A 22,112-nucleotide genomic window follows, 5' to 3' on the forward strand; every position below is an offset into this window, starting at 1 on the left:
TCGAAACCACACTCCAGAACCGCCAACGGTCCAAGATCGGAGTTTGCCTTGATCACATACACATATAACGGGAGCCCTGACAATAGACCTTGCGCTATCGCACTAGCGCGCCAATAGTCTCCTGCATGACAGGTTAGCGTGAAGCGCAACGCCTCGCTCAACACTCATTTCCCATCACGACCAAAACGTCAAAATGTGAGCGTACGCCAAGTTGCATTCAATCCGGCGAGCAAGCAAATATTGGAACACTGGTTGAGTGCGGACTCGGAGGTTGAGAGCGTCATCGTGCAGGGGTTGTGCAATCTCGATGTTGCTGCGATCCTGCTCTGCTGGGGCTCTTGCAAGGTATCAGAGCCGTCTCGTGTGTGATAGATCCGCGGACCGGGGGTGGTTCCGCTCTCAGTCGGGAGTGCGATTCGTGTATCTGCCATACATTCGCTGCGGCCCTGTACAAATGTGCTCCAGGCCCGGACTCGGCGCCATCAAACTTGCTGCGTGTGACTCGATCTTGACAAGAAATGCAAGGGATGCAAGCTCCGATTCAGATAGGACTTGAAAGATGTCTCGCCGGCGACCAAGTTGCACCAAGGCAATCGATGTTTGCCAGAGCAGACCGTGGCATTACAATCCTGCGAGAAGTCCCAAAATAGCGTCGCGTTGTGTCCGAATCCATCCTATCTCACAGTGCGTTGACATGTACGACATTTGCGAACGTCTGCTTCTTCAAAACGACTTCCCTGCCATTTTACAACTATCGCGGAGCGATCTGAGCAACATGGCTGAAGAGTACATCCAGGCCTTCCGTTGTGACTGCCGAAGTCTCGAAATACGCTCGTGCACTCAACCTGGCTGTGAGCTTATATGCCTGTCTGAGTCAGCCAAAGACCTGTTCATCGAGCCGCCAGCCTTATAACGTACGTCGCGTGTCCAGACAGTTTGAGATCCGCCGCGGTTGATGTCCTTTTTACACCCTACGAGTATCTTCGGGACGTTTTTCAGGTACAGGTCCGCCTCGTGGTTCCACTGGATGGGGTAAGCTGTAAGAATAGGCTGAGCACCTCGATGCCTCCTACCTTGTGTTCGACGTTCTCGAAGGTTTCCGGCGAGCTGATGTCAAAGCACAGTAACACTGCGTGGACTACACCGTAGGAGGCGCGGCGCTCCTGGTCGGGAACACGATACATTGCGGAGTAGTCTTGGATGACTATCTCCAGACTGTCCATTCGCTTGGTGAAGCTTGTGGCGGACGGAGAAGTGCGCTTTCTAATATCAGTGACGATTCTATGAACTGGGTACGTGACATACCTTTGGGATGGTCCCTTTGCACCACGCACTTTAGTTCGTTAGTCGTGCCCCAAGATATCGTTGCAATGGACTTACTGGGACAGCCACGTTTTACCACACTGTCCGTCACCCAAGAGTAGCACCTGGCGTTGCATGGCATTCGTCTCAAATCGGCTCAATGGCGACATTGGTGCAGGAGGATCTATTCTCGCCTCATCTTCAATCTCGAATTTGTCTGCTGACAGATCTCTCCTTGAAAATGCGCGATGTAAGTCTGACATCGCGTTTGGACTTTGGCTTGAGGGATTTGGCGAGGCAGGCCCATCTGCTCGACCCATTCCTGGCACTGATGCTGGGAGCTCTACTGCGTAGGTATTGGGCTCTGACGCTGGAAGTTCGTATGCCACGTGTGTTGTTGAAGGGCTCGACCCGCCCAAACAGCTGTCAACGTGCATCCATGCCTCGCCCTCGCTAAGACCGAGCAGACTCGCCGAACATATCGGACAGATGCTCGTCGACGAGACAGCTGGTTCAGGCCCCGCAGAAGCACTGGTGTGCGATTTCCTCTTGGAAGAAAGTCCGAACCTCATTGACTTCTTCGTTCTCAAGCTGGGGTCATCGCTCTTACTCCTGCGCTCCTGCAGAGAGAATGTCTTCGCCAGGGAGGCTGGCAGGAGCGAGAAGCCTTTAGATGATGGTGTATGTGGGTCCGGGTTGGAGTGCTTCGGCCGTTCCACAGAGCTTTCGATCGAGTCGAAAGTCACATTTGGTCTTGCGTTCGATTCCTTGCGGCTTTGTCCTGGATTGTTAGGCTCCGTCCAATTGGATGTATTGATGGCTAGACCAGAATGTTGTGGAAGCACCCTCCCATCCCCAGTCCTCCAGTCTGGAACACGTGAAGAGGTTGAGGCAGCACGTCGGTGTGCTGGTAGGCTGTTGGCCGTCAGCGCAGCATTGGGTCCCCTCCAATCTGATGCGCCCAAATTCACGGCGTTCGATGCAGACACGTTGGCTAAGACTTTGTTTGAAGGAAGATGAGAGTCTGACGCCGCACGCCGTACAGGAAAGTTAGAGTTCTGCACTGCACTTGATGGCATAGGCCGCCCAAACGTTGAATCATTGAGCGAAGGTGACACCATGATCTCCGGTATGTCTTGTAGAAAGCCAGTCGGACTAGTCAAACGTGGGCTCTCGCTGGGCGTGTAGGCCGGTGGGTCACCCTGAGCGTCTGTAGCCGTTGCATCGGGGCTCTTGTTCGAAGCCGAACTGGACCTTTCGTGTTGATGTCGTACGCCTGGATGGTCGTTTGCGGGACGAGCGCCCACCGGTTGCGATGAAAGCGTCACAAGCGTCTTGTAAGCCTTTGTAGCAGCAGCATGCCTCGCTTCCTCTTTGGTCAAGTAATCTGCGACCTTTGCTATCTCTCGTTTTCGAGATTCGTCGGCAAAAACGATGCAATTGTAACCCTCGCGACCGCGACCAATCATGAAAATAGGTTTCTGTCCAAGCTCTTGCTGACAGAGAGAGATCAAAAGCTTAGTGGACGACGAGGTGTCTACACCGCCGCCGAATTTCACAGGGGAAACGATGTTCTCATGCGCCATCGCACTTTTCGGGACGAATTCCGGGAGTTGCGAAGACGATGCTTTTGTTGCAATGTTAGAAATGGATTGGCTCGACGACGAATCGTTGTTACGAGAACGCGCAGCTGGCAGCTTTGGGCTCCATGGGTCTGCGCTTGCGCTGGAAGAAGGAGATAAAGGCAGCTCATCGTTACGATCCGTTAGTGGGGGTATTTTTGTGAGGCCCTGGAGACGAGGCTGCTTCCCTTTATCGATCGGTGGTAGCTCGCTGGATGCAGGTCCGCTCGAATCTTGAGTAGAGCTACGCTCTTCAGTCTGCTCTCGTGTGTGTACGTGATGCTCTCCTTTGGGAGGTTGACTGGATAGATCATGCTTCGCAGCTGATTCAGCGACAGGCAAAGAGATGAACGTCTTCAGATTCGCATGATGACTGCCTAGTAGAGCGGCGTATGCTTCTTCGTCTTCCAGACTACCTTGTTCGTTGCATATCTGTATTAGGAGTGCAAGTGTCTTTTCATAGCCGGTATAACCTGGCTCACGTAGCTTTCTAAAGCCGCGCAACGCCTGTCGGCCGTGCAGCTGAGCTTCGGTGTAGTCTTTGGTATTCATCAGGACCTCACAGAGCCTGAAAGAGTCCCACAAGAAGCGCTCGCTTTTCTTTCCAGTCTGGCGTTCTGTAATAGCGAGCTTCTCTTTCATGGTTGACTTCGCCTGGTCCCAGGACCCCTGCATGCAGTATGTCTCCGTGAGTAGCTCGAGTAATTCAGCCTTCGATACCGCAGTGGCCAGAGTGCTTTGAGACGATGCGAGCGATGTATAGCTCCCAGCCGAAGGAAATCTGGATAGACAGTTGCGCAGATGCCGTTCCGCGCCGTGCAGATCGCCCTGTTCTTTTCTTTTCTTGCCGTTATTGAACAAAGCTCTGACAAGCTCGTGTTCAATATCAGAGTCACTCTCCGATTCGTACACAGTGAACGTATCACCTGTGCTGGCTTCAGAAGGATCTAGAGTCAATGCTTCCACGTCGTCGAATTCGTACACGGTGTGCGAGGACATCCAGCGCTGCATGGGCTCGTTCGACTCCTTTTTAAAGACGTCTCCAAAGTCTGAGCCATACTTTACAGATGCCCTCGTGCTGCCTTCCGGGCCGAGTGTAGTTGATGCAGTTGAAACGACGTCAGCGGCCGATTCCACGCATTCTTTCAGATTCGTCATGGACATAAGCTCCGACTCAGCATGGAAGCCTTGGTTCGCTACGGTACTCTCCAGCTTGCCGATCTTGGCATTGAGGTCGGCACCGAGAGTACGGATCTGGTCGTAGAGTTTGTTGAGATTTGGCATTATCTTCTCAGGTAGCTTGGTGGTAGCCTTTTGCAGGGTCACCTGGTTCCATCTAGACGCACATCAGAGGGATATCCACTGGATGTTCGTTGGGACTTACACGATGATCGTGCTAAGAGAGAGTTGCAAAGCTGCACGATAAGACTGTATCTGCTCGCGGAAGCCTGAGATCTGCGCGACAGCGCTTTTCATTCTGAGTTGCTTGCGCGATGCATCTAGAAACGAGGTGCTCTTGTTCACGCTCGTAAGTAGCGACCGCAACTGATCCAGCGTGCTCTCTCCATCGCTCAAGGATCGCGCGAGATTCTTCCAATGACTGCCAACATGCCCTGTCGCTTGCACGTCTGCTTGGATATCCTCCTGAGCAAGCGTCTCTTTCATCGATTGCAACACCTGCTGGAACCCGTCCACATCGTTCAGAATGCCGTTCAGTGTCGCATCAACCACGCTAACTTCGTCGCGAAACTGCCTCACCAGAACCGTGACCTGGGCCGACACCTGGAGTAGTGTGATGATACTGGCGGTGATTGAGAAGGGGTCCATCGTTGCGCATGGTGTGCGGCGCACATTAGGGCTTGCGAATTGTTTCCTGAGGTTGCGAAGGCGTCGGGAACAGGAGTTCAGCTCCTCGGTTGTTGAGGCTGTGAGTGTGACCAGGTACAAACACAGCCTCATGCAGGCGCACGCCGCACGCCTTTCCGGCCCCCAGCCACCAGGCCGTAAATAGGCACGATCGCACTAACATTTCCCGACATGGCTGGAGACGTTGCAGTAGTAGGAGGAGGGCAGAGCAGGACAATTGACGATGCAAAGAAAGATAACCGCAGACGAAGTGTCTGGAGTGTGTGGGGATCCACACAAAGCTTTTCGGAGATCGCACGCCCACACGTTCCAGCTTTCCTCCACGATCGTTATCCAGCACCTCCAGATGGTTCCACCATCTTGCGTGACATGAGTGGACAGCGCATCTCTCTTGCTAGATTCTCGCAAGTCTCTACACTGGATACCACAGATGGACTGGCGCGATGTTCCACCCCCCCCCCCCCCCCCCCCCCCAACTCATCATTGGAGCGCACGCACGCAGCGAACAAGCAGACCAACATCATGAACAGCGGGCTTGTACAACATGCATCTCCTGAATGCTATGCGCGTCACGAAACCCTGTCCGGTCTCCGCTTTGGTGCATTTGTAAGCAGCCCTCTCCTACTATACGGCCCGACGTCCACAACAACGGTGGACCGACGACCTACCCAGTCAACACGTGTAGACAACTGTAGTCATGGTGCGAAGAATGATATCCGAAGATGACTGGCATAATGTGAAGGACGCAAAGAAGCGCAAGCAGATTCAGGATCGACTTGCACAGAGAGCACGGCGTGAGGACTGTTGAATTCGGAGCTGCAAATGCGTGCTAATTGCTCACTTAGGGAGACGTCTGCGCGAGGCAAGAGATGGTGATGTGGTCTCACATCCATCACTGGGCTCTACCAGTCAAAGATCAGACAGCAACGGGCTACCCGCCTCCCACGACCAAAATGCAATGCAATTAGCCATGCAGGACGTGCAAGCGTGGGCATCTCCCAACGCCGTAAATTCCGACTGGCAGCTCGTCGAGCTCGATAGCCTCGACAGTCTTCCAGAGCTAGCCTCAAGCTCCGCCGACACGCACCTCGCGGACCCAGATCTCCTGCCAAACAACCTGCACGTCCTTCCATCGCTGCTGTCCACGCAACTCACCTTACCCATGACCGTCTGGACCGCGCTCTTCCTCAACGGCCAGATCCTTTCCATTCCCTGCAGCGCAATCATAGCCTCCAAGTCCTCACCATCCACACCATCAACCCCCATCACCCTGCGCCCTACGGCCTCGCAGCTCACCACAGTCCACTTCCAGTGGATCGACCGACTACCGTTCCCGAAACTGAGAGATAGCCTGATCAAGCTACAGAGCGTGGTGGACATGGACGAGTTCCTGAACGACATCTTCGTCGCGCCGAGCTTCAAGATCCGAAAGGGAGGCGAGAGCTGGGACGCGCGGGCGTGGAGCATGGAGGCCGGGTGGGCGCAAAAATGGGGCTGGCTATTTTTCTGAGGGCGAGCGCGGGCTTATCGAGCGCAGCGACGAGCGCGAGGGGGGGCTCGGGAGGGACCAGGGACGCCAGGCGGCTTCCGTGCTCTCCCGCGCGCGCCGTGGGTGGGCACCCCGTTGACGCACAGCATGCGGCTGGCCGTCACCGAACTCCCGTTCCACGACTCTTTGAGCCTGACAGCGGCCCACGCGCTCGACACGCTCCGCGTCTCACATCGTTCTGCGCAGGTTTTTCGAAGCACGTGAAACTTCTGTGGCTGTTTACTCGAGTCTCTGCGTCATGTAGATTGAGGCTGCTCACCACTCAGACAGGTGCTCTGTTTGATGCGCCCTTAGGCGCGTCGATGCCTCATTTCGGGTGCTGCGGTGCCTGGATCCATGAGCCGTACAAGCAGGCGGAGTGCTTCAGCTGTGTCGTTTGCCGGCTCTAATCTCTTTAGTGAGGCAGCTAGTCAACGGTGATGGTCGTTTTTAGGTGTAGTGAGCGGTGGTGAAGTTTATTTGGCGCGGTGCGAGACGTTGCCGCTTGAGCTGAGACGGGTCCATCGGATAACGGCTGGGAAGACTTTCCAAGGCACACATCCAAGGCACACAAGAAGTCGAAGAGCGCAATTCGGACGGCCGAGAGTCGATTCTGGCAGGTAATCACGTCGATGAGACGGGTGATAAGTGCACTGAGTGGGTGGATGCTCTGCATTCGCACTCTTCCTGCAGCCAAGTTGTTGACGACTCTAGCCCGAACCTCCGATACTGCCCTATTAAAGAACTCAACCATTACTATATCGCACGACGTGCATGCCGAGCTCCGCTCTCGAACCCGTTGTGGACGTGCCTGCACCCCGTTTCACCTATCTCGAAACCCATCGTGCGACAGATATCCGAAACGGGCAATGCATGAACGATACGACCTTGTCACTATTGCGCAGCACACCTCAAACCAACACATTTGCGCCACGATACTGCTCGTCCACGCATATACAAGTACGTGGTCCTGTGGTAAGTGCGGTCCAGTTTGCGGTTGCGATACTCACCGACATTGCAAAGCCACGCACGGACATATACATACACTGTTCTTTGGAACGCGACGATCGTTACCGGTATACAAGTAGGGAAAAGAAGGATGAAGATCACAATCCAGATCATATTGTTGGTGGGTTCTGCAGCGGTTGCGCTCGCAAGTCCTGTTGCTGGCCCTCCCAAGCCTAAGCCGCCACCCATGCCGAAAGATGATGGGTTGCAAGGTCAGGTTTCAAGTGTTGGACAATGTCCAGTATGAGAATTGCCTTCCTGATCTGTTCGTCGCAAGTGCTGACCTTCCATAGAAAGACTGCTGGAACGAGGCCGCTAAAAAGGCAGGCTGTGATCCCAACTCGGACGACGATTGCTTGTGTGGTCCGTTCTTCGATGCAGTCACCTACTGCACAGCGCAGGCATGTAGTGCGGGCGACAACCTAGGTATGTTTGTTGCGGTAGTCTCATCTTTCGAGGGAATGCTAACATGTGCTTCTTAGCTGCGTTGAACTTCCTGTCCGTTGACTGCTGATAGAGCACCACGGACAAGCCACCTCTCCGACTTTGGAGTTGTTAGGTCGGAGGTTCCTTCTTTGGAGGAATGGTCGATATTATTCGACGATGCATAGATACCCCGACACATTAATGAACCCTCTCATATTAACATGCGTACTTGCGCATCAATCCTGCTGGGCTGGATGTCTACCGTGGATCTGTGCTTAAGCATGTCATGCGTGTGATGTCGACGAGCACGTCAGTTGCCGCAGTTTGAATGACCATTGCTGTAGTTCAATCCTCGGCTACCAACACGAGGCTTGCTAATGCTCGCGTGAACTCGGAAGCCGTGGTCTGCGCTAGTACGGCTGTGGCAATGATCAGTCACACTGGGGTCTCCGCAAACTTAGACTGGTAACTACTGTGGGAGTTGCAGATCATCACGTATGATCAGATAAGCTTCCAGAGTTCAAAGGCCGACAGTCACCGTGGCGCCGATCGGCTGATGTGTTTGCCGGCGCTGACGACTCGTGGTGAAGGTGCAGCGGATCAGATCTCATCTCCTCTTACGCAATGTTTCTGTTGAACTGAGCATCTCAGCGCCTCAGACACGCTTCGTGGTACCTATGTTTCCTAAGCATACGCGTCAGGTCTCATGAGAGGCTCGTCTATGCACGCAAGTGACACGAGACGAGGGTAGCGATCAACTGTCATCCAACCAGAAGGGGCTGACTCTGGTCGAACAGGTGCGACGATCAGCCTCGCTCAAACTGTTGAAGGGGCTGGTGTGAGGTTCATTGCGCGTACTGCGGCCACGGATCACGGGCAGACTGGGGCTGTGGGGTAAATCTGGAGCAAAGGGAGCACTACTTCCAGTGGCCAAGATATTGAAGTGCGACTGCTGGTGGCTCGACGTCCTATCGTAAACCGAGATTGGTGTTGTGCACGGGCAGGCGATGCAATTCGGCCGAACGGAGTTTGCTGTGTTATGCATCTGGAGCTAGGAAGGAGCGGACTCGGGTTGGAGTTTGTCATTGGTTTGCTGTTGGCTGGTGGAAGGTTATTTGTGTTGGCGGATGCGTCACTGTTGTTTTGGGCGATCTTGCTGCACCAAGGGGTCGACCTTTGCCCTGGTTTCATGGCTCGCACGAACCGAGCCTTCGTGCATGTTTCATTAGAGGCTGCGTTTCTCTGTTATGGCGATTTTGTCCGGCAAAGGCCACCTCGTGACGTGGCAATCAATCTTGTGGAATGACATCAAGTAGTTGTTGAGCGCATTGAAACGACGACGAAAGGTTGCGCGCAATCGCAGGTCCTGATGTCATACCGCTGTCGCCGAACATCGAGGCTGCTTCTTTCGCCTCCAAGTCGGGCCTTTGGACACGTTTAACGGGTATGGTGCGGGGCCCCAGAGAGGCTTGACCGATGACACCGGCTGAATGAGGCTGAAAAGGATCTCTTTGAGCGCATAACATGGATGCTTCGGATGTACGGGAAGCGTCGGCACGATGCGTCGCAGATGGTTGCACAGCGATCTGAGAGTACAAAGTACCGCGGTGATTGCTGCGGAGTCGTAATGACGATACGTTCGGTCGTGTCAGGAGATATGTTGGGCGGACAGCTTGCAGAAGTTTCTCACAGCGGGGTCTCGCTGAGCCAACGGATTGCGTCTCCCGGGGGCTGCGCAATGGGCACTCGTGTAAGCACAGCGTCGCATGTGGAAATTGTGTTCGTGGTGCCAGCGTGAAGCTGGAACCGTGTGCAGTTAAGGCGATAGTTAGTTTGCGGCAACGAGAAACTTTGCGCGCGATAAGCAGCTGTGATAGAGGCGCAGAGTTTGGCTTTGGTACCTGCAGCTTTGCCTGCAAGAGGGCAGCACCGTGACGCCACCAACGTAGCAGGCGTCTCCACCTGGGGTGGCCGGGTTGCCCGAGAATTTCCGAACACGTGCAAAGGGCAGAAGATGTCGTTTGCGGCGAGAATTTTCGCTGCGACTGTCAGCGGCAGCTGCCCCGAACAATCTCCAAACTTCTGCCATGCTAGCGACGAAGCGGGGCGGGCTATCGACGGACTAGGAGCGTTGTCAGGAAATTCTAGCATCGAAGAAATGTAATAATAGCGGACCCTCGCCCACGACTGGCTCTCAACGCGCCGAGAATCCTGCCACACCGGGTTGACGTGCACTCGAGCGTGAAACAGAAAAGTCTGACGCGTTGACGCTGGACCGCTATGGGCGTCATACACAGCTCAGGGGAGACCTGGCGTGCCCTGGAGATCTCTCTGCCTGGCGAAGGAAGCCGACAGGGGTCGCCCCACTCAGATATCGAGTGCGGATTGAGCGAATGGGGCTCCGCAAGGGCCGATATGCGTGAGATAGAGGGAATGCGGACATCGCCTGTTGGCTGCTGAGCGCTGCGGCGACGCTGGAGACGCTGCAATCTGCGCGTCTGCGTGAAGATTGGCTGTCTCGGGGAGAGCGCTGTGTGCTTTGTGCTGCGCGCTTCCACCGACTGGTGCTTCGTTCGCAGTGCAACGCGGAGATGTACATGCATCGCGGGCCGAGGAGCTGGGTAGGATGCGTTCCTGGCGAGCAGGTGTGGTGTAATGACCGTCTCCTGATATTTCCCCTGCCAGCGATTGAGTGCATGCTGCTGGCTCCAAGAATGCATCCGTGGGTGCTTCTGCGTGGGTGGACGCTCACCATACCCCAGACCAGCCCCACGGGATATGGAGGCCTCCACAGACTCAGCGGCAGTGCAACACACCAGAGGCGCTGGAGGTCATCAGCAATGCCCAGGGGCCATCTGACAGGACCCGTCGCTGAGAGACATGATGCCCTGCGAGAGTGAAGTGACTTTCTTCGACCATGTGATCTTGGGCGGTCTCTTCGAAGGGCCCAAGGAGTCCCGCGCTGTATCGTGCAGGAGATATTGGTCGTCCTCGGTTGTCCCTCTCTTGCAGCCTGCTTCGAGCCTGTCCGGCGTGCTGGCGCAGCCATAGTCAGCCTGCCCGTGGCACCGTGGCAGTTGCTCTCGTCTCACACCCTACCGGGGCGACAGGATGCACAACAACAGGCCAGGCGCAAGGGCGACGACACCGCTAGAAGCGCATGAAGCTGCCAGGCGCTGCGATGGCCCTGTCCCAGAATAGCGTCAACTCCAGGCAGGTGTGACGTCTCGTGGATGGCTGCTCTTATCTCTGGGGCGGGGCTCCCTTCTCCAGACAGTGTCCTGCACATTTCCTCCGGCGGCCCTGGTTTGGTACTGTTGTCCGTGTGAGCTGGTCACATCACCGCTGCACTGCACAGCTGCTGTTACACGCACGGCTGCCGCCCGCTCACTCCGCTGCTGCGCTGGCTGCCAGCTCTGCCAGTTCTGCCAGCTCGAGGCCTGTTGCTGCTTCACTGCCCGTCTCCACACAGAGCCTCAGCAGCGCGACTGCGCGACTGCAGCGCCGTGACCGGGCGTGGTGCGCTCGCCGAGCTTCACCGCTGGCCAGCAGCAGACTCTGCTGCAAATTTGCGTGCCTTTGTCGGGCTCACCAACAAATCCGTGACTCCACCGCAGCCATCGTGAGTGCGGAGACCGAGCGGGCACCCTCCGCTGACAGGCAGCGCCCATCCATCCAGGCACAGCGATCACTGTGCCCGCTTCGCTTCACCAGCACCGGCCCTGCCCAGGAGTGGACGGAAAAGCGCAGGCAGCGGCGCAGCCAGACGCACGCCATCGCTCCGACACGCCATCAGCCATCGCCGACACACGCCAGGTCCGGCAGGTCCCTGCTCCAGACTACTGCGCTCCGCACAGCGACTGGGGGCGCCGCTAGCTGATACGCCTTTGACTCGGCGCACCTTTGAGGTAGCCAAGCCGAGTGGAGCAGTCCGCCCCGTGTCTTTCTTTCGATTCCGGCAGATCCTCGTCAGCACAGGCCTGCCTCAGCGCTGCTCAGCAGCCACCGACCCCCACACGCACAATCCCGCCAACCTTTTGTTCTTATACCTTCCGACGCCCCAGCCATACCCCCCTTCCCCAACTTTCACACGCCGCCTCTGGTGCTAATCACATGCAACCCTTCAATCTGTCCAGCGTACTAAACCCGGAATCTCCCCCGCAGCAGTCCTCCACCATCTCCAACACATCTGCACCCACCCTACCGCCCGCCTCCATGGCTACTGCTACCGTGAGCCTCATGGCGCCGCTCCTGCAGCAGCAGCAGGCCCAGGACGAGCCTCGCCAGGACCTGCCCCGTCCCTACAAGTGCCCTCTCTGTGACAAGGCCTTCCACCGTCTTGAGCACCAAACCCGCCACATCCGCACTCACACCGGCGAGAAGCCGCACGCCTGCACCTTCCCTGGCTGCACAAAACGATTCTCGCGCTCAGACGAGCTCACCAGGTAAGCACTCTGTCTTCTTCTCTGCTGTTCTTCGCCTAACCTCCTCCAGGCACTCCAGGATACACAACAACCCCAACTCAAGGAGGGGCAAGGGCCAGCATGCCGCTGCCCACCAGGCTGCTGTCGCCGCTGTCCAAGCTGGCCTCATCGAGCCTGGCTCTAGTCTGGCGCACATGATGGCCCCGCCTCCACCCAAGGCCATCTCTCGCAGCGCGCCCGGCTCTGCGCTTGGCTCGCCCAATGTGTCGCCGCCTCACTCTTTCTCCAACTACTCGCCCAACGTCGGCAACGACTTGGCCGCTTACCGCCACGGAGGCCTCAGCAGCAACAGCAGCCCCAACGGCTTGTCAAGAAACATGGACCTGCTTGCAGACGCAGCTTCGAGGCTCGAGAACCGCCACGGCCACCACCACTCAAGTCGTCACCACCCCACCAGCCACGGATACCACCCGTACAACAACCACCGCCTTCCTGGCCTTTCTCAGTACGCCTACTCATCTCAGCCAATGTCGAGATCGCACTCCCACGAGGATGACGACCCTTATTCGCACAGGATGACGAAGAGGTCGCGACCGGGCTCGCCCATGTCCACGGCGCCTCCCTCGCCGACATTTTCACATGACTCAGCCAGCCCCACTCCCGACCACACTCCCCTTGCAACACCGGCTCACTCGCCCCGTCTTCGGCCGCACGGATTCCACGACCTCCAGCTGCCACATCTGCGCCACTTGAGCCTCAACCAGAACTACGTTCCCGCGCTTGCGCCCATGGAGCCCCAGACCGACCGCGAGGCGCCGTACATTCCCAGTGCATCTTCTGGCCTGCGGATTGGCGACATCATCTCGAAACCTGAGGGTGCGCAGCGCAAGCTGCCAGTGCCCCAGGTCCCCAAGGTCGCTGTGCAAGATCTTCTCAACGGCCCGTCAAGTGGCTTCTCTTCCGGCAACTCTTCAACAACACCCTCGATAGCTGGCGAGGACCTTGCAAACCGCACTTAAAATTTCCTTACCACTGCATGGATCGGCGTATGGTAGCATTACATGACATTTGTCATTTGGATTAGCGAGCGTTCTACGGAATCATAGATGGAATCATGAGGGCACACCCGTGGAAATTACGACTTCAATTTTGAACTCGACTCCCCAGTAACATAGACTTGCAGATTTTCCTTTGTCGAATTCAATACCCCAGGAATCCTAGCGAATCCAGTCTTGTCTTCTTCTTCTCCCACAAGTTTGCTTTTGGCCTGCAGCCGAGCGCATGGGTACGCCTGCTTATTGGCAGGCTCTGGCTAGATAGCTAGCGCATAATTGAAAATCAAGCATTCCACTCTTACTTCTTGTTACGAGACGATTATGGTTTGCTCGTGACGTGATTCCAGTTCCAAGTGATGCAACGAGAAACAAGAGCAACTAGTTAGGGTTTGTGCAGAACATTCAATCCGAGCCGCTGGGAGCGCGTCCCCTCCCCACACCAACATGTGAGTAGCACACTAAATTTCTTTTTTCCCCGCACTACCAGAGAAAAAGCTACAACACGCATCAGGAGAGCATCACACATCACGACACTTGACACATCTGTCCCGTGGTTACGCGCCCAATTCCCCACGGGCTGTCTCAGCCCAAAGAAGATGCGGTGAAGGTCATCCACGACGCCCACAATGTTTCAGTCGGCCACTGTGCGACCACACACACACTGTTTCTGTCCTGTCCGCATTCCGTGGGCGATAAGCCCTCGGCTCCACAATCGTGGTCTCCGCATTGCGCGGACATTCGTACAAATGTTTGACCTGCTAGCGCAGTTGGCGCAAGAACCCTTTGCCAGCCAAGTTTGGGGGCTGCTATTGCCGAAACCGGCAGGTCTCCATTCTGAGCACATTTTTCACGATGATCGGGCCCCTGCTGTCCCTATCACTGGCCTTATCATTCCTTTTTGTTTCGCTATTTCGGGCGTTTGGCAAACCACCCATGGCTCTCACTCGGCATGCGTCGGGCTTTGAGGCGGCTAGCAATGCCTTGACAGTCATCGCAACCGTCTCGGGCTATCTCCATCCAGATCTGGATCAGCCGTGGTCATCGACATCCCTTCATCTGACGGGCGCCCAGAGATTTCGCAGCTGTACCCCAGACTGGAGCGCAGAAGCGCTGGCGTTCCCCACATTCCTATCTGTCGTGGTACAACGAATCGAAGGCCGCGCCAGAACTTAGATGGTGAATCGGCAGGTAGAACGGGAGGTTACTCCGCCTTTTATCGCCTCGAAGGTTGTCGGCCCGGCAGCTGCGAACGTTGCCCTTTGCAGAGCCAAACGTCAGACCCGAAAAACATTCCATCTCCCTATCGCGAGTGAGCGGCTGAGGTTGGCTTCACATGCCCGCCGATCGCTGGCTCCAGCCTGCGATACGCTCTTCCAAACTGACCTCCATCTCCACAGAACGCCAATCTACAAGACAAAGCACGCCATCCAATAGTTTGCGCTCGTGGGGCCTCATTTCCTTGCAGACTTTCTTTTGAAGGCATGAGACCAGAGTCAGCGAAAGATAAGCAGCTCCACCATTCAGGCTACTTCTCGGCCGTCTCAATGCTAGAGATAACCTCTCCATAACGAATTTACCAGGTATCAATAGTGGGAGCCCCTTGCTGACTCGCCCATCTAGCGAGCTTCTAGACGCATCCGCTTTCGTACAGTGCGAATCCTCCTCCGACTGTGGGGTCTCCACACTTGCCGACTTTGCTCGGAAATGCGAGCGGATAAGGCTGGCCAAAGCGTGCGATCCACTGAGGCGTCGCGCCCGGGTTGAGGGACGAAAGATACTCCGGCGAAATTGCACCATTGAGAGGGGCGGATTGTGGAGATGGAGAGACATGGCGGCGCGACGACTTCTGAATCCGGCTAAGGATCCGCACTGTGAGTTTGTCCGTCACATGAGGCTCACGATGTGTCGGCGGTCTCAGTCGGCATTTTACCGATCGCTTGCGCTTGACCAGGGCCGCGGTTCCTCTGCAACGTCTTTACACGATGGAGATTTTCCCGTGGATGCTACAGTGCAATCTGTCATGGACTTCACCCGCACACTCCAACCGCCTCCGCTCGGACGCCGCTTCGGCGGACCGACTGGATATGTCTAGCGACAACATGCGGCTTTGTTCGACCAGCTATCTCAAAGCACATCGAGACTTCAACCCCGCCTTGCAGCCCGGCGGGTCGTACGGCGGCGTCGTCTAAATCCAACGTCGTGTACCAGGCGGCTGGTATCTCAGCTGACACTCAATATCTAGCCTGCCCATCACCAATTTATTTTGCAGATCTACTATGGCAGCCGCAAATGGTGTTGCCCCTGCATGATGGCTAAAAGCTTGCCTACACAGCACTGGCCGTGGGTTCGTGCCAGATCTCGTTCTTTGTGACCACGTCTTCATTCACAGACACTGCTCTGTATCTAGTGCAAAGGTGTCGTCAGAGCCGGAGTGAGCCCTTCCGCCGGCATGGACTGCAGATTTCCAGAGCGATGACAGCATGAGCACATGCTTTCACATGCTATGCAGACACTGAGGTTGTAAACTTTCTGCGACAGAGCACTGCCAATGAAATTTCAAAAGGTTATCCGTACAGCATACGGCCCCTCATCCAGATGGTCGACATCATCTTGGACAAAGCATATGCAGCCCAGCGAACCCAATCCCATGATACAATGTTGGTCAGCGCACCGCGTCGAGTCTGCTTTTCGAGCTGCAAAGTCATCATCAGAAGCTGTTCCGTTGAGATGTACCTGCGTCACCCACCTGTCCTTTCACATGCCAGCATGTGAATCCTCCAGCCCCCACGCCATCCCAAAACCGCGACCTATCCTCCCTTGGCTACCCCAGACCTTTTCCGCCGCCTAGCCCGTTTAGCCAGACACCCGCGGTTGAACGGACCGGTAAATACCCAGTCACAGCAGCCCCTGACCGCGCACCGCCGCAGACCCTGATGCACGAAAACACGCCGGAGCCTGCATCCCGCAGTAACCCCGGGATTCGATACTTCGCCCGAGGTCACTGTCGCCCGAGCTTGTGCGGGAAAATACACAGCGAGCGGTCCTGGTCGGCTGCCCGTCTATTGACAATGTTTCAGCTCGGTGCAACGCTGACGCCGCGCTGGGCCTTCGACATGCCTGATTGAGAGCCGCCCTGCGCGCCCCGCGACCAGACACGCCCGCGCTGCGAAGGGGTTCCCGTGGCGCAGCCTGAGCGCGCGGTGGAGCTCGGGAGAACTCAGGGTCGTGGCCCGGCACAAACACCTGCGAGCAACGAGCACGTGCGTGGCAGACGAGACATGGCCCGGGCCTCTCTCGCTCTCGCAAGACGGAGGTTGAGACTGCGGCTCGGCCACCGAGGCGAGCTGTGTCGAGTCGTCGTACTCTCGTACTCACCCCGTCGTGTGCGTTTGAGGTTGACAGCCGGCACAGCTCACGACCTCGCGGACGCCCCTGGTATCGCCCTACACGCACGCCCCCAAGGCACCCGACGCGTAAGCCTCGATCTGCCCCTCTGACACGACATCCTCGCACTCCAACACGCACCGCGATCGCGATCACCGTGGAAGCAGGACAGCACCGTATAGCACAGCACAGCACCTACAGCGGCGCACGGCCCCGTCCGCATCCGCGGCGACGCCCCGGTGACGTGATGTGTGGGGTACGGTTTGGAGATCACGCGTGCCCCAGAGCGGTCCCGCACGCAGCGTGGCCAGGCGGGATGCTGGCCAACCAGTCTGATACCTGATACCTGACACTTGCTGGCCAACCAGCCTGATACCTGACGTCTGCTACCTGGCAGCTTTGCCTGGCTATCCTGCCTGCCTGGCTATCCTGCCTGCCTGGCTATCCTGACTATCCTGACTATCCAGACTACCCTGATCGTCCGGCCAACCCTACCCAGCCAAACCCCCCAGCCTGCCCGTCATGACCACGCCTTGAGAAACCCCATCCAATCCCCTCCCTCCCTGTTTGTCCACGATACCACCGCAAAGGCCCCGCCCGCAGGGTTGTGGAAAACAGCGGAAAAGCCTGGCGGGGTGGGGAGTCGAGGCGCTGACATCAGTCCGTCGGTGTAGGGCTGGTGGGCGAGTGCGTTGAGTGAAGTCAGCGGCGGCGGGGTGGGGGTGTTGGTTGGCAGGGCTGGGTAGGGCGAAATGTGAGGTAGGTAGGGCGGGGCTGGGTGAGGTGAGGTGAGTCATAGACGGCGGGATTGGGGGGTGGGTGTGGCGTGTGGGTGGTGTGGTGTGTTGGTGTGCATAGGCGGTATGGGAGTGTGGTGTGGGGGGGATTGGATTGACACTGGGGTTAGGACTGCGGTGGGACTGCGGTCTAGACTGTGGTGGATTTGATGGGTTATGGATGGTTTTGATGTATATGTACGAACGTGAACGTGGACGTGAGTGTGGATTAAATGTAGATGTAAGTACGTGCGTAAATATTCGGGAATGGAGATACAAGCCAAACTGAAAAAAAAAAAGCTGTGACCGAAATTCGATATCTAGTATCCAGTGTCCGATATCTATTATTTACAACCCAGCACCTAGAATTGAATATCTGTGCCTATTCCATCTCCCCCGTCTCAGCAACTATCGATCACTGTTGCACACCAAAGGCACCACCCAAGGCACCACCCCAACACAACGCACCACCCTACACACTCCCCAACGCTCAACCCCATCTCACCCTGCAACACAGGCAAAGGCGAGACCACGCCCCCCGAGCACATAGTCCGCGCTTGAGTCTCGGTGGTAGAACGGCCGTGAGCCGGAGCAGCGGATCGCGGTATCACCGGATGCGCGCGTTGGACGCGGAACCGCTGTGTTGTACGGGGGGGTGGAGGGTTGGGGGGCGCGGAGAGTGGAGTGTGGAGTGTGGAGGGTGGACTGGGGGCTTTGTATGGCGTACTTTGAATTGTAGGTATATATCGTACTGTAGACTTTGCGTATCGTGCTTTGAACTCTGCACATTGTACATTGGAGTTTGCGTATCGCACTTAAATCTTTGTATGTCGTGCTTTGAAACCTGCATGTTGTATCGTACATTTGACTTCTGCGTATCGTGCTTTGAAGTTTGCGTTTCGTACATTGAAGTTTGCGTTCCGTGTTTTGGAGTTTGAGTATCGTACATTAAACTCTGCACATTATACTTTGAACCTTGTACATCGTACCGCGTAGACTCTAGCGTCTAAGTCCACGCTGTAAAATTCTGGTGTTAGAGAGGCCATAGTGTAGTGACTTTAGGGCTCGAGCGGAGAGTCTAGTATGGCGAGCTTGACCTGCAGGGCTAGATACGAATAGCACTGTCTGCACGGTGAAAGCTATATGGAATCTCGTACTATTCACGGCAGTAACAGAGGGGTTAAGCGGAGTGCAAGAAACGGGGCTGGAGAGGGAAAGGGCCAGAGCGAATGTCCGAGTGAAGGGTCAGACCAAGTGAAGGGTCAGACCGAGTCTCAAAGCGACAATCAGCACCCAAGACCCTCAGAGTATGCAGTAGACAGAAAGGCGAGCGACGGGACGTTCGCCTGAAAACATTTGGCTGAGTTTATCTTTCATTTTTGTTTTTTTCTAATAATTTCGTTGAAGCAGCGGTCGGGATGGGATTTGAGGTGGACGGGGCTCAAGAGGTTGCGGCAGAAGCCACGACCAAGTCCCCCAGCAGACGGAGCCGGAGCCGGAGACGGAAACAGAGACGGAGACGCAGACGGAAGGAGAAAGAGCGTGACGTCGCGTCGCGTGGCAGAGTCGCGTGGCAGAGCCTAGTTTGACATAGTTTGACATAGTTTGACATAGTTTGACATAGTAGAGCATGGCAGAGCAGGGTAGAGCAGGGTAGACCGTAGTACAGCACGCGGTAGTCGAGCTCGACGCAGGATAGTGCAGCACAGCACAGCGCACGATGCAGACAGCAAACGAAGGCTGGAAGACTGGAAGACATGGCAGAGTGAAGTAGACAGCATGATGAAGTGAGAGGCGGCCTGCGACTCCCTACACTACTACTCCCCGCTCGGAGTGAGCGAGAGCGAGAGCGCGAAGGGGTGTGGAGAAGCAGCAGAGAAGGAAGAAGCAATGGAGAAGGGAGAAACAGCCGAGAAGGCAGAGAAGGGAGGTGAGGAGGCGGACTGAGCATCGCGTGAGGCCGGAGAGTGCGATACATGGCCGCGCGGGAGGGTGTGGTACGTACAGTCTGGGTAGCGTAGTAGCACAGCGTGGTATAGGACAGGCAGCAGAGGACAGGTACATCAGAACCTAGTGCAGGGCAATATAGCATGTGCAGAATAGTACATGAAGGTACATGAGGGTACATGACAGATACACGAGGTACATGCCTACACCACCACGGTCCTTTTGCCCACCCACCACCGCACTTCCTGCACCCACCGCAGTGGAGGAAAATCTGGGTTCCTCTGCTGAAACGCCTCCACCACCTGTGCTCCACCGCACTTCGAACTACTGAAGGGTACAGGACTGTGCATACACGGCGCCACAGGCCTCTTGGAAGTGTATACTACACACTGCACACTGCACACTGCACAGCACACTGCACTGCACACCCCAGCCCACACCCCCTCGCCAACCCGCCCACACCACGCCCACACCACGCAACCACACGTGCAGCGCCCGGCACGCCCGTACCTGCGCGCCCGCCGCACCTCGCACCCCAGCACACGAGTATCGATAAGCCATGCATCTCAACAGCAGCCATCTCGCGCACCTCCGCCAGGCGCTGGAGGGCGCACGCACCTGACCGCACGCACCCGGCCGCACTGTCGACAGGCATCGTCGACACTGATGCAGGCCGCACCGCCCGCAGGGGAGCGGTGTGTGTCAGTGCGCTCGCGAAGAGGAAGGTGCGCTGCGCGGGGGCAGAGTGGCTGGTTGGAGGCGTGATAGGCGGGGGGGCCGGAGAGCCGGAGTGCCGGATTGGGTCGCGGGGGGGATGGCGGGGAGACAGACGGGGGAGATTGTGTGCAGTGGGCGACGGGCTGCGCGCGATGCTTTGGGTGCGGAGCGGAGAGGTGCATGGGACTGGCGTGCGAGACGGGCTACGTGACTGCGTGACTGCGTGACTGCGACTGGCGATCCTCCGCCCCCGCAGATTAGGTACCCCGCTCCCCTATAGCACGCCGCGTATGATCGGCCGCGCATGCATATTCACCCGTTTATCCACACGAGGCAGGCGGACCCGGGGGCTCGGGTCGCGGGCTGCGGGCCCCGGGGCCGAGGGGGCAAGGCAGGGGGTGGTGCTGTGCTCCGTTTCCAAAGCGCGAGGGCGCGTCGAAGCCGGGCCGGGCTGCGTCGCGCATACACAGATTGGCTTGCGAGGCGATGTTGCTGACGAGGCGGTTGCTGACGGGGCGTGGGCGCATGTGAGGCGACTGGCGGTGAAGGGCGCGTGACTGGCGATCAGGCTGGGATTGGGGCACCCCACGGGGCGAAGCCGTCGCGGGCGCCGGGAGCGTGATCGGTGGGCATGTACGATTGTCCGATGTGTATCAGCCGTGTGGGTGCCAAGGCTGGGCGCATGGTGAGAGGTACTTGCAGTCGCAGGCAGAACACGAGGCTCAGTCGGATGAAGTCCGCAGTGCCTTGGGGCCACGTCCTTCTGATGGGACGTCATTGATGAGGCCCTCGGCGGCGACGGCGTCGTCCTCGATCCAGCCGTAGACGTCGTCCGAGTTGGGCTCCTCGTTCTCGTCGACGTCGTCAAAGGACCGCTTCGGGGGCCGCGGCTGGATAGGCAGCACCATGGTCGTGGCGGTGTCGTCGGTGGTGAGGTTGATGTCGCAGAGGCCGTGCTGAGTGCGTTAGCCTGTCGTCATACAGCCACTGTCTCGGACTCACCCTCTCGATGGCAAACGGCACGACGCAGCCCACGCCGCCCTCGTCGGCCAGGGCCACGCCGCGGCGCTTGACCAGGCCGGCAAAGCGCGTCTTCTGCAGGCGGGCAGCCTCAGGGGCATCGCGCGCAGGCACCCAGTCGCGGAACAGCAGCACGCGTGCGGACACGCCGTTCTCCCACTCGACGCCGGCCATGGCGGGCACCAGCAGAGCGCGCGACGGGCCGCGGATGCGCGTGATGGTCTGACACGTGACGACCACGGCGATGTCGTGCTGCGCCGCGGTCCGGCTGAGAGCGGCGATCAGATCGGTGACGACGGCGTAGCGGCGCGCGGCGGCCCACTTGGACTGGTCCGTCTTGCGCGCGCGGTCGTCGGTGCGCGGGTATGCGTTGTCGACGAGCGTGGACAGCGAGTCGACGACGACGAGGCTCGTGCCGGGGCGCGGGAACGACGGCGGGGGGTGTACGAACAGGGCCAGGACGTGGGCGAGCGTCGGCGCGGCGAGGCAGTGGAAGCGGCGGCGCTGGTCGGCCGTGGAGGCGGGTGTCGCGGTCGGGGAGTCAAGTGTTGGGGAGTCGAGCATGGTGTCGGTCGGGGAATTGAGCATGTCGTCGAGGCGCGGGGCGACCAGCGGGGCTCCCGCTCCATCTGAGGCTGTTAGAGACACACTGAGGCGAGAGACACGACGCACCAATCCAGTAGACGTGCTGGCCGTCGCCCAGGGCGCGCGCGGCCGCCTGCAGCAGCAGCGCCGTCTTGCCCACGCCCGGCGGCCCGTACACCTCCGCCACCTTGCCGCGCGCCCATCCGCCCGCGACGGGCTGGCCGGGCAGGCTGGGCGGCGCGAGCAGCTGGTCGAGCTGCATGAGGCCCGTCGGCACAGCGCGGGCGCGCGCGTGGAGGCCCTGGAGCGCCTGCGAGGCCGACACGGTCGGCAGTCTGTCTGTGGCTCGTCAGCGCCGGGCGGGCATGCGTGGGACCATGCGTGAGACCATACGTGAAGACGGAGGCGCGTCGTCGGCCATGGTCGAGTCCGCAGCAGTCTCGAGACCAGGG

The 22,112-nt window shown here is 57.7% G+C and overlaps 7 protein-coding genes across 7 annotated transcripts; 3 read left to right on the forward strand and 4 right to left on the reverse strand.

The window, feature by feature from the left end:
• Positions 1–995: 995 nt before the first annotated feature.
• Positions 996–4,751, reverse strand: C7974DRAFT_381579 (uncharacterized protein; the record flags this gene model as incomplete). The annotated part of the gene is made up of 4 exons (XM_046140587.1): positions 996–1,259; positions 1,306–1,333; positions 1,381–4,260; positions 4,309–4,751. The coding sequence occupies 4 exons, from the start codon at positions 4,749–4,751 to the stop codon at positions 996–998; spliced, it is 3,615 nt and encodes a 1,204-aa protein (XP_045991179.1).
• A 513-nt stretch (positions 4,752–5,264) lies between these two features.
• C7974DRAFT_91994 (uncharacterized protein) lies at positions 5,265–6,625 on the forward strand. The gene is made up of 2 exons (XM_046147515.1): positions 5,265–5,584; positions 5,636–6,625. Exons 1-2 carry the CDS (start codon positions 5,488–5,490, stop codon positions 6,298–6,300), a joined length of 762 nt encoding a protein of 253 aa, XP_045991180.1. The 5' UTR covers positions 5,265–5,487; the 3' UTR covers positions 6,301–6,625.
• Positions 6,626–7,417: 792 nt separating this feature from the next.
• Positions 7,418–7,840, forward strand: C7974DRAFT_419049 (uncharacterized protein; the record flags this gene model as incomplete). Its single annotated transcript, XM_046144195.1, has 3 exons — positions 7,418–7,567; positions 7,620–7,752; positions 7,809–7,840. 3 exons carry the CDS (start codon positions 7,418–7,420, stop codon positions 7,838–7,840), a joined length of 315 nt encoding a protein of 104 aa, XP_045991181.1.
• Positions 7,841–9,041: 1,201 nt separating this feature from the next.
• C7974DRAFT_381581 (uncharacterized protein) lies at positions 9,042–10,801 on the reverse strand (the record flags this gene model as incomplete). The annotated part of the gene is made up of 4 exons (XM_046140589.1): positions 9,042–9,552; positions 9,654–9,874; positions 10,014–10,430; positions 10,505–10,801. 4 exons carry the CDS (start codon positions 10,799–10,801, stop codon positions 9,042–9,044), a joined length of 1,446 nt encoding a protein of 481 aa, XP_045991182.1.
• A 948-nt stretch (positions 10,802–11,749) lies between these two features.
• On the forward strand, positions 11,750–13,580 carry C7974DRAFT_92066 (uncharacterized protein). The gene is made up of 2 exons (XM_046147516.1): positions 11,750–12,197; positions 12,247–13,580. Exons 1-2 carry the CDS (start codon positions 11,866–11,868, stop codon positions 13,193–13,195), a joined length of 1,281 nt encoding a protein of 426 aa, XP_045991183.1. The 5' UTR covers positions 11,750–11,865; the 3' UTR covers positions 13,196–13,580.
• A 5,210-nt stretch (positions 13,581–18,790) lies between these two features.
• On the reverse strand, positions 18,791–19,786 carry C7974DRAFT_407139 (uncharacterized protein). The gene has a single exon (XM_046143204.1). The coding sequence runs from the start codon at positions 19,517–19,519 to the stop codon at positions 18,833–18,835; it is 687 nt and encodes a 228-aa protein (XP_045991184.1). The 5' UTR covers positions 19,520–19,786; the 3' UTR covers positions 18,791–18,832.
• An 893-nt stretch (positions 19,787–20,679) lies between these two features.
• On the reverse strand, positions 20,680–22,081 carry C7974DRAFT_446092 (P-loop containing nucleoside triphosphate hydrolase protein; the record flags this gene model as incomplete). Its single annotated transcript, XM_046145577.1, has 4 exons — positions 20,680–21,011; positions 21,058–21,704; positions 21,748–21,999; positions 22,054–22,081. 4 exons carry the CDS (start codon positions 22,079–22,081, stop codon positions 20,778–20,780), a joined length of 1,161 nt encoding a protein of 386 aa, XP_045991185.1. The 3' UTR covers positions 20,680–20,777.
• Positions 22,082–22,112: the final 31 nt, after the last annotated feature.

Source organism: Boeremia exigua (genome assembly GCF_020726555.1).
Source record: "Boeremia exigua strain MPI-SDFR-AT-0100 chromosome Unknown C7974scaffold_16, whole genome shotgun sequence".
NCBI classification, from domain to species: Eukaryota; Fungi; Ascomycota; class Dothideomycetes; order Pleosporales; family Didymellaceae; genus Boeremia; species Boeremia exigua.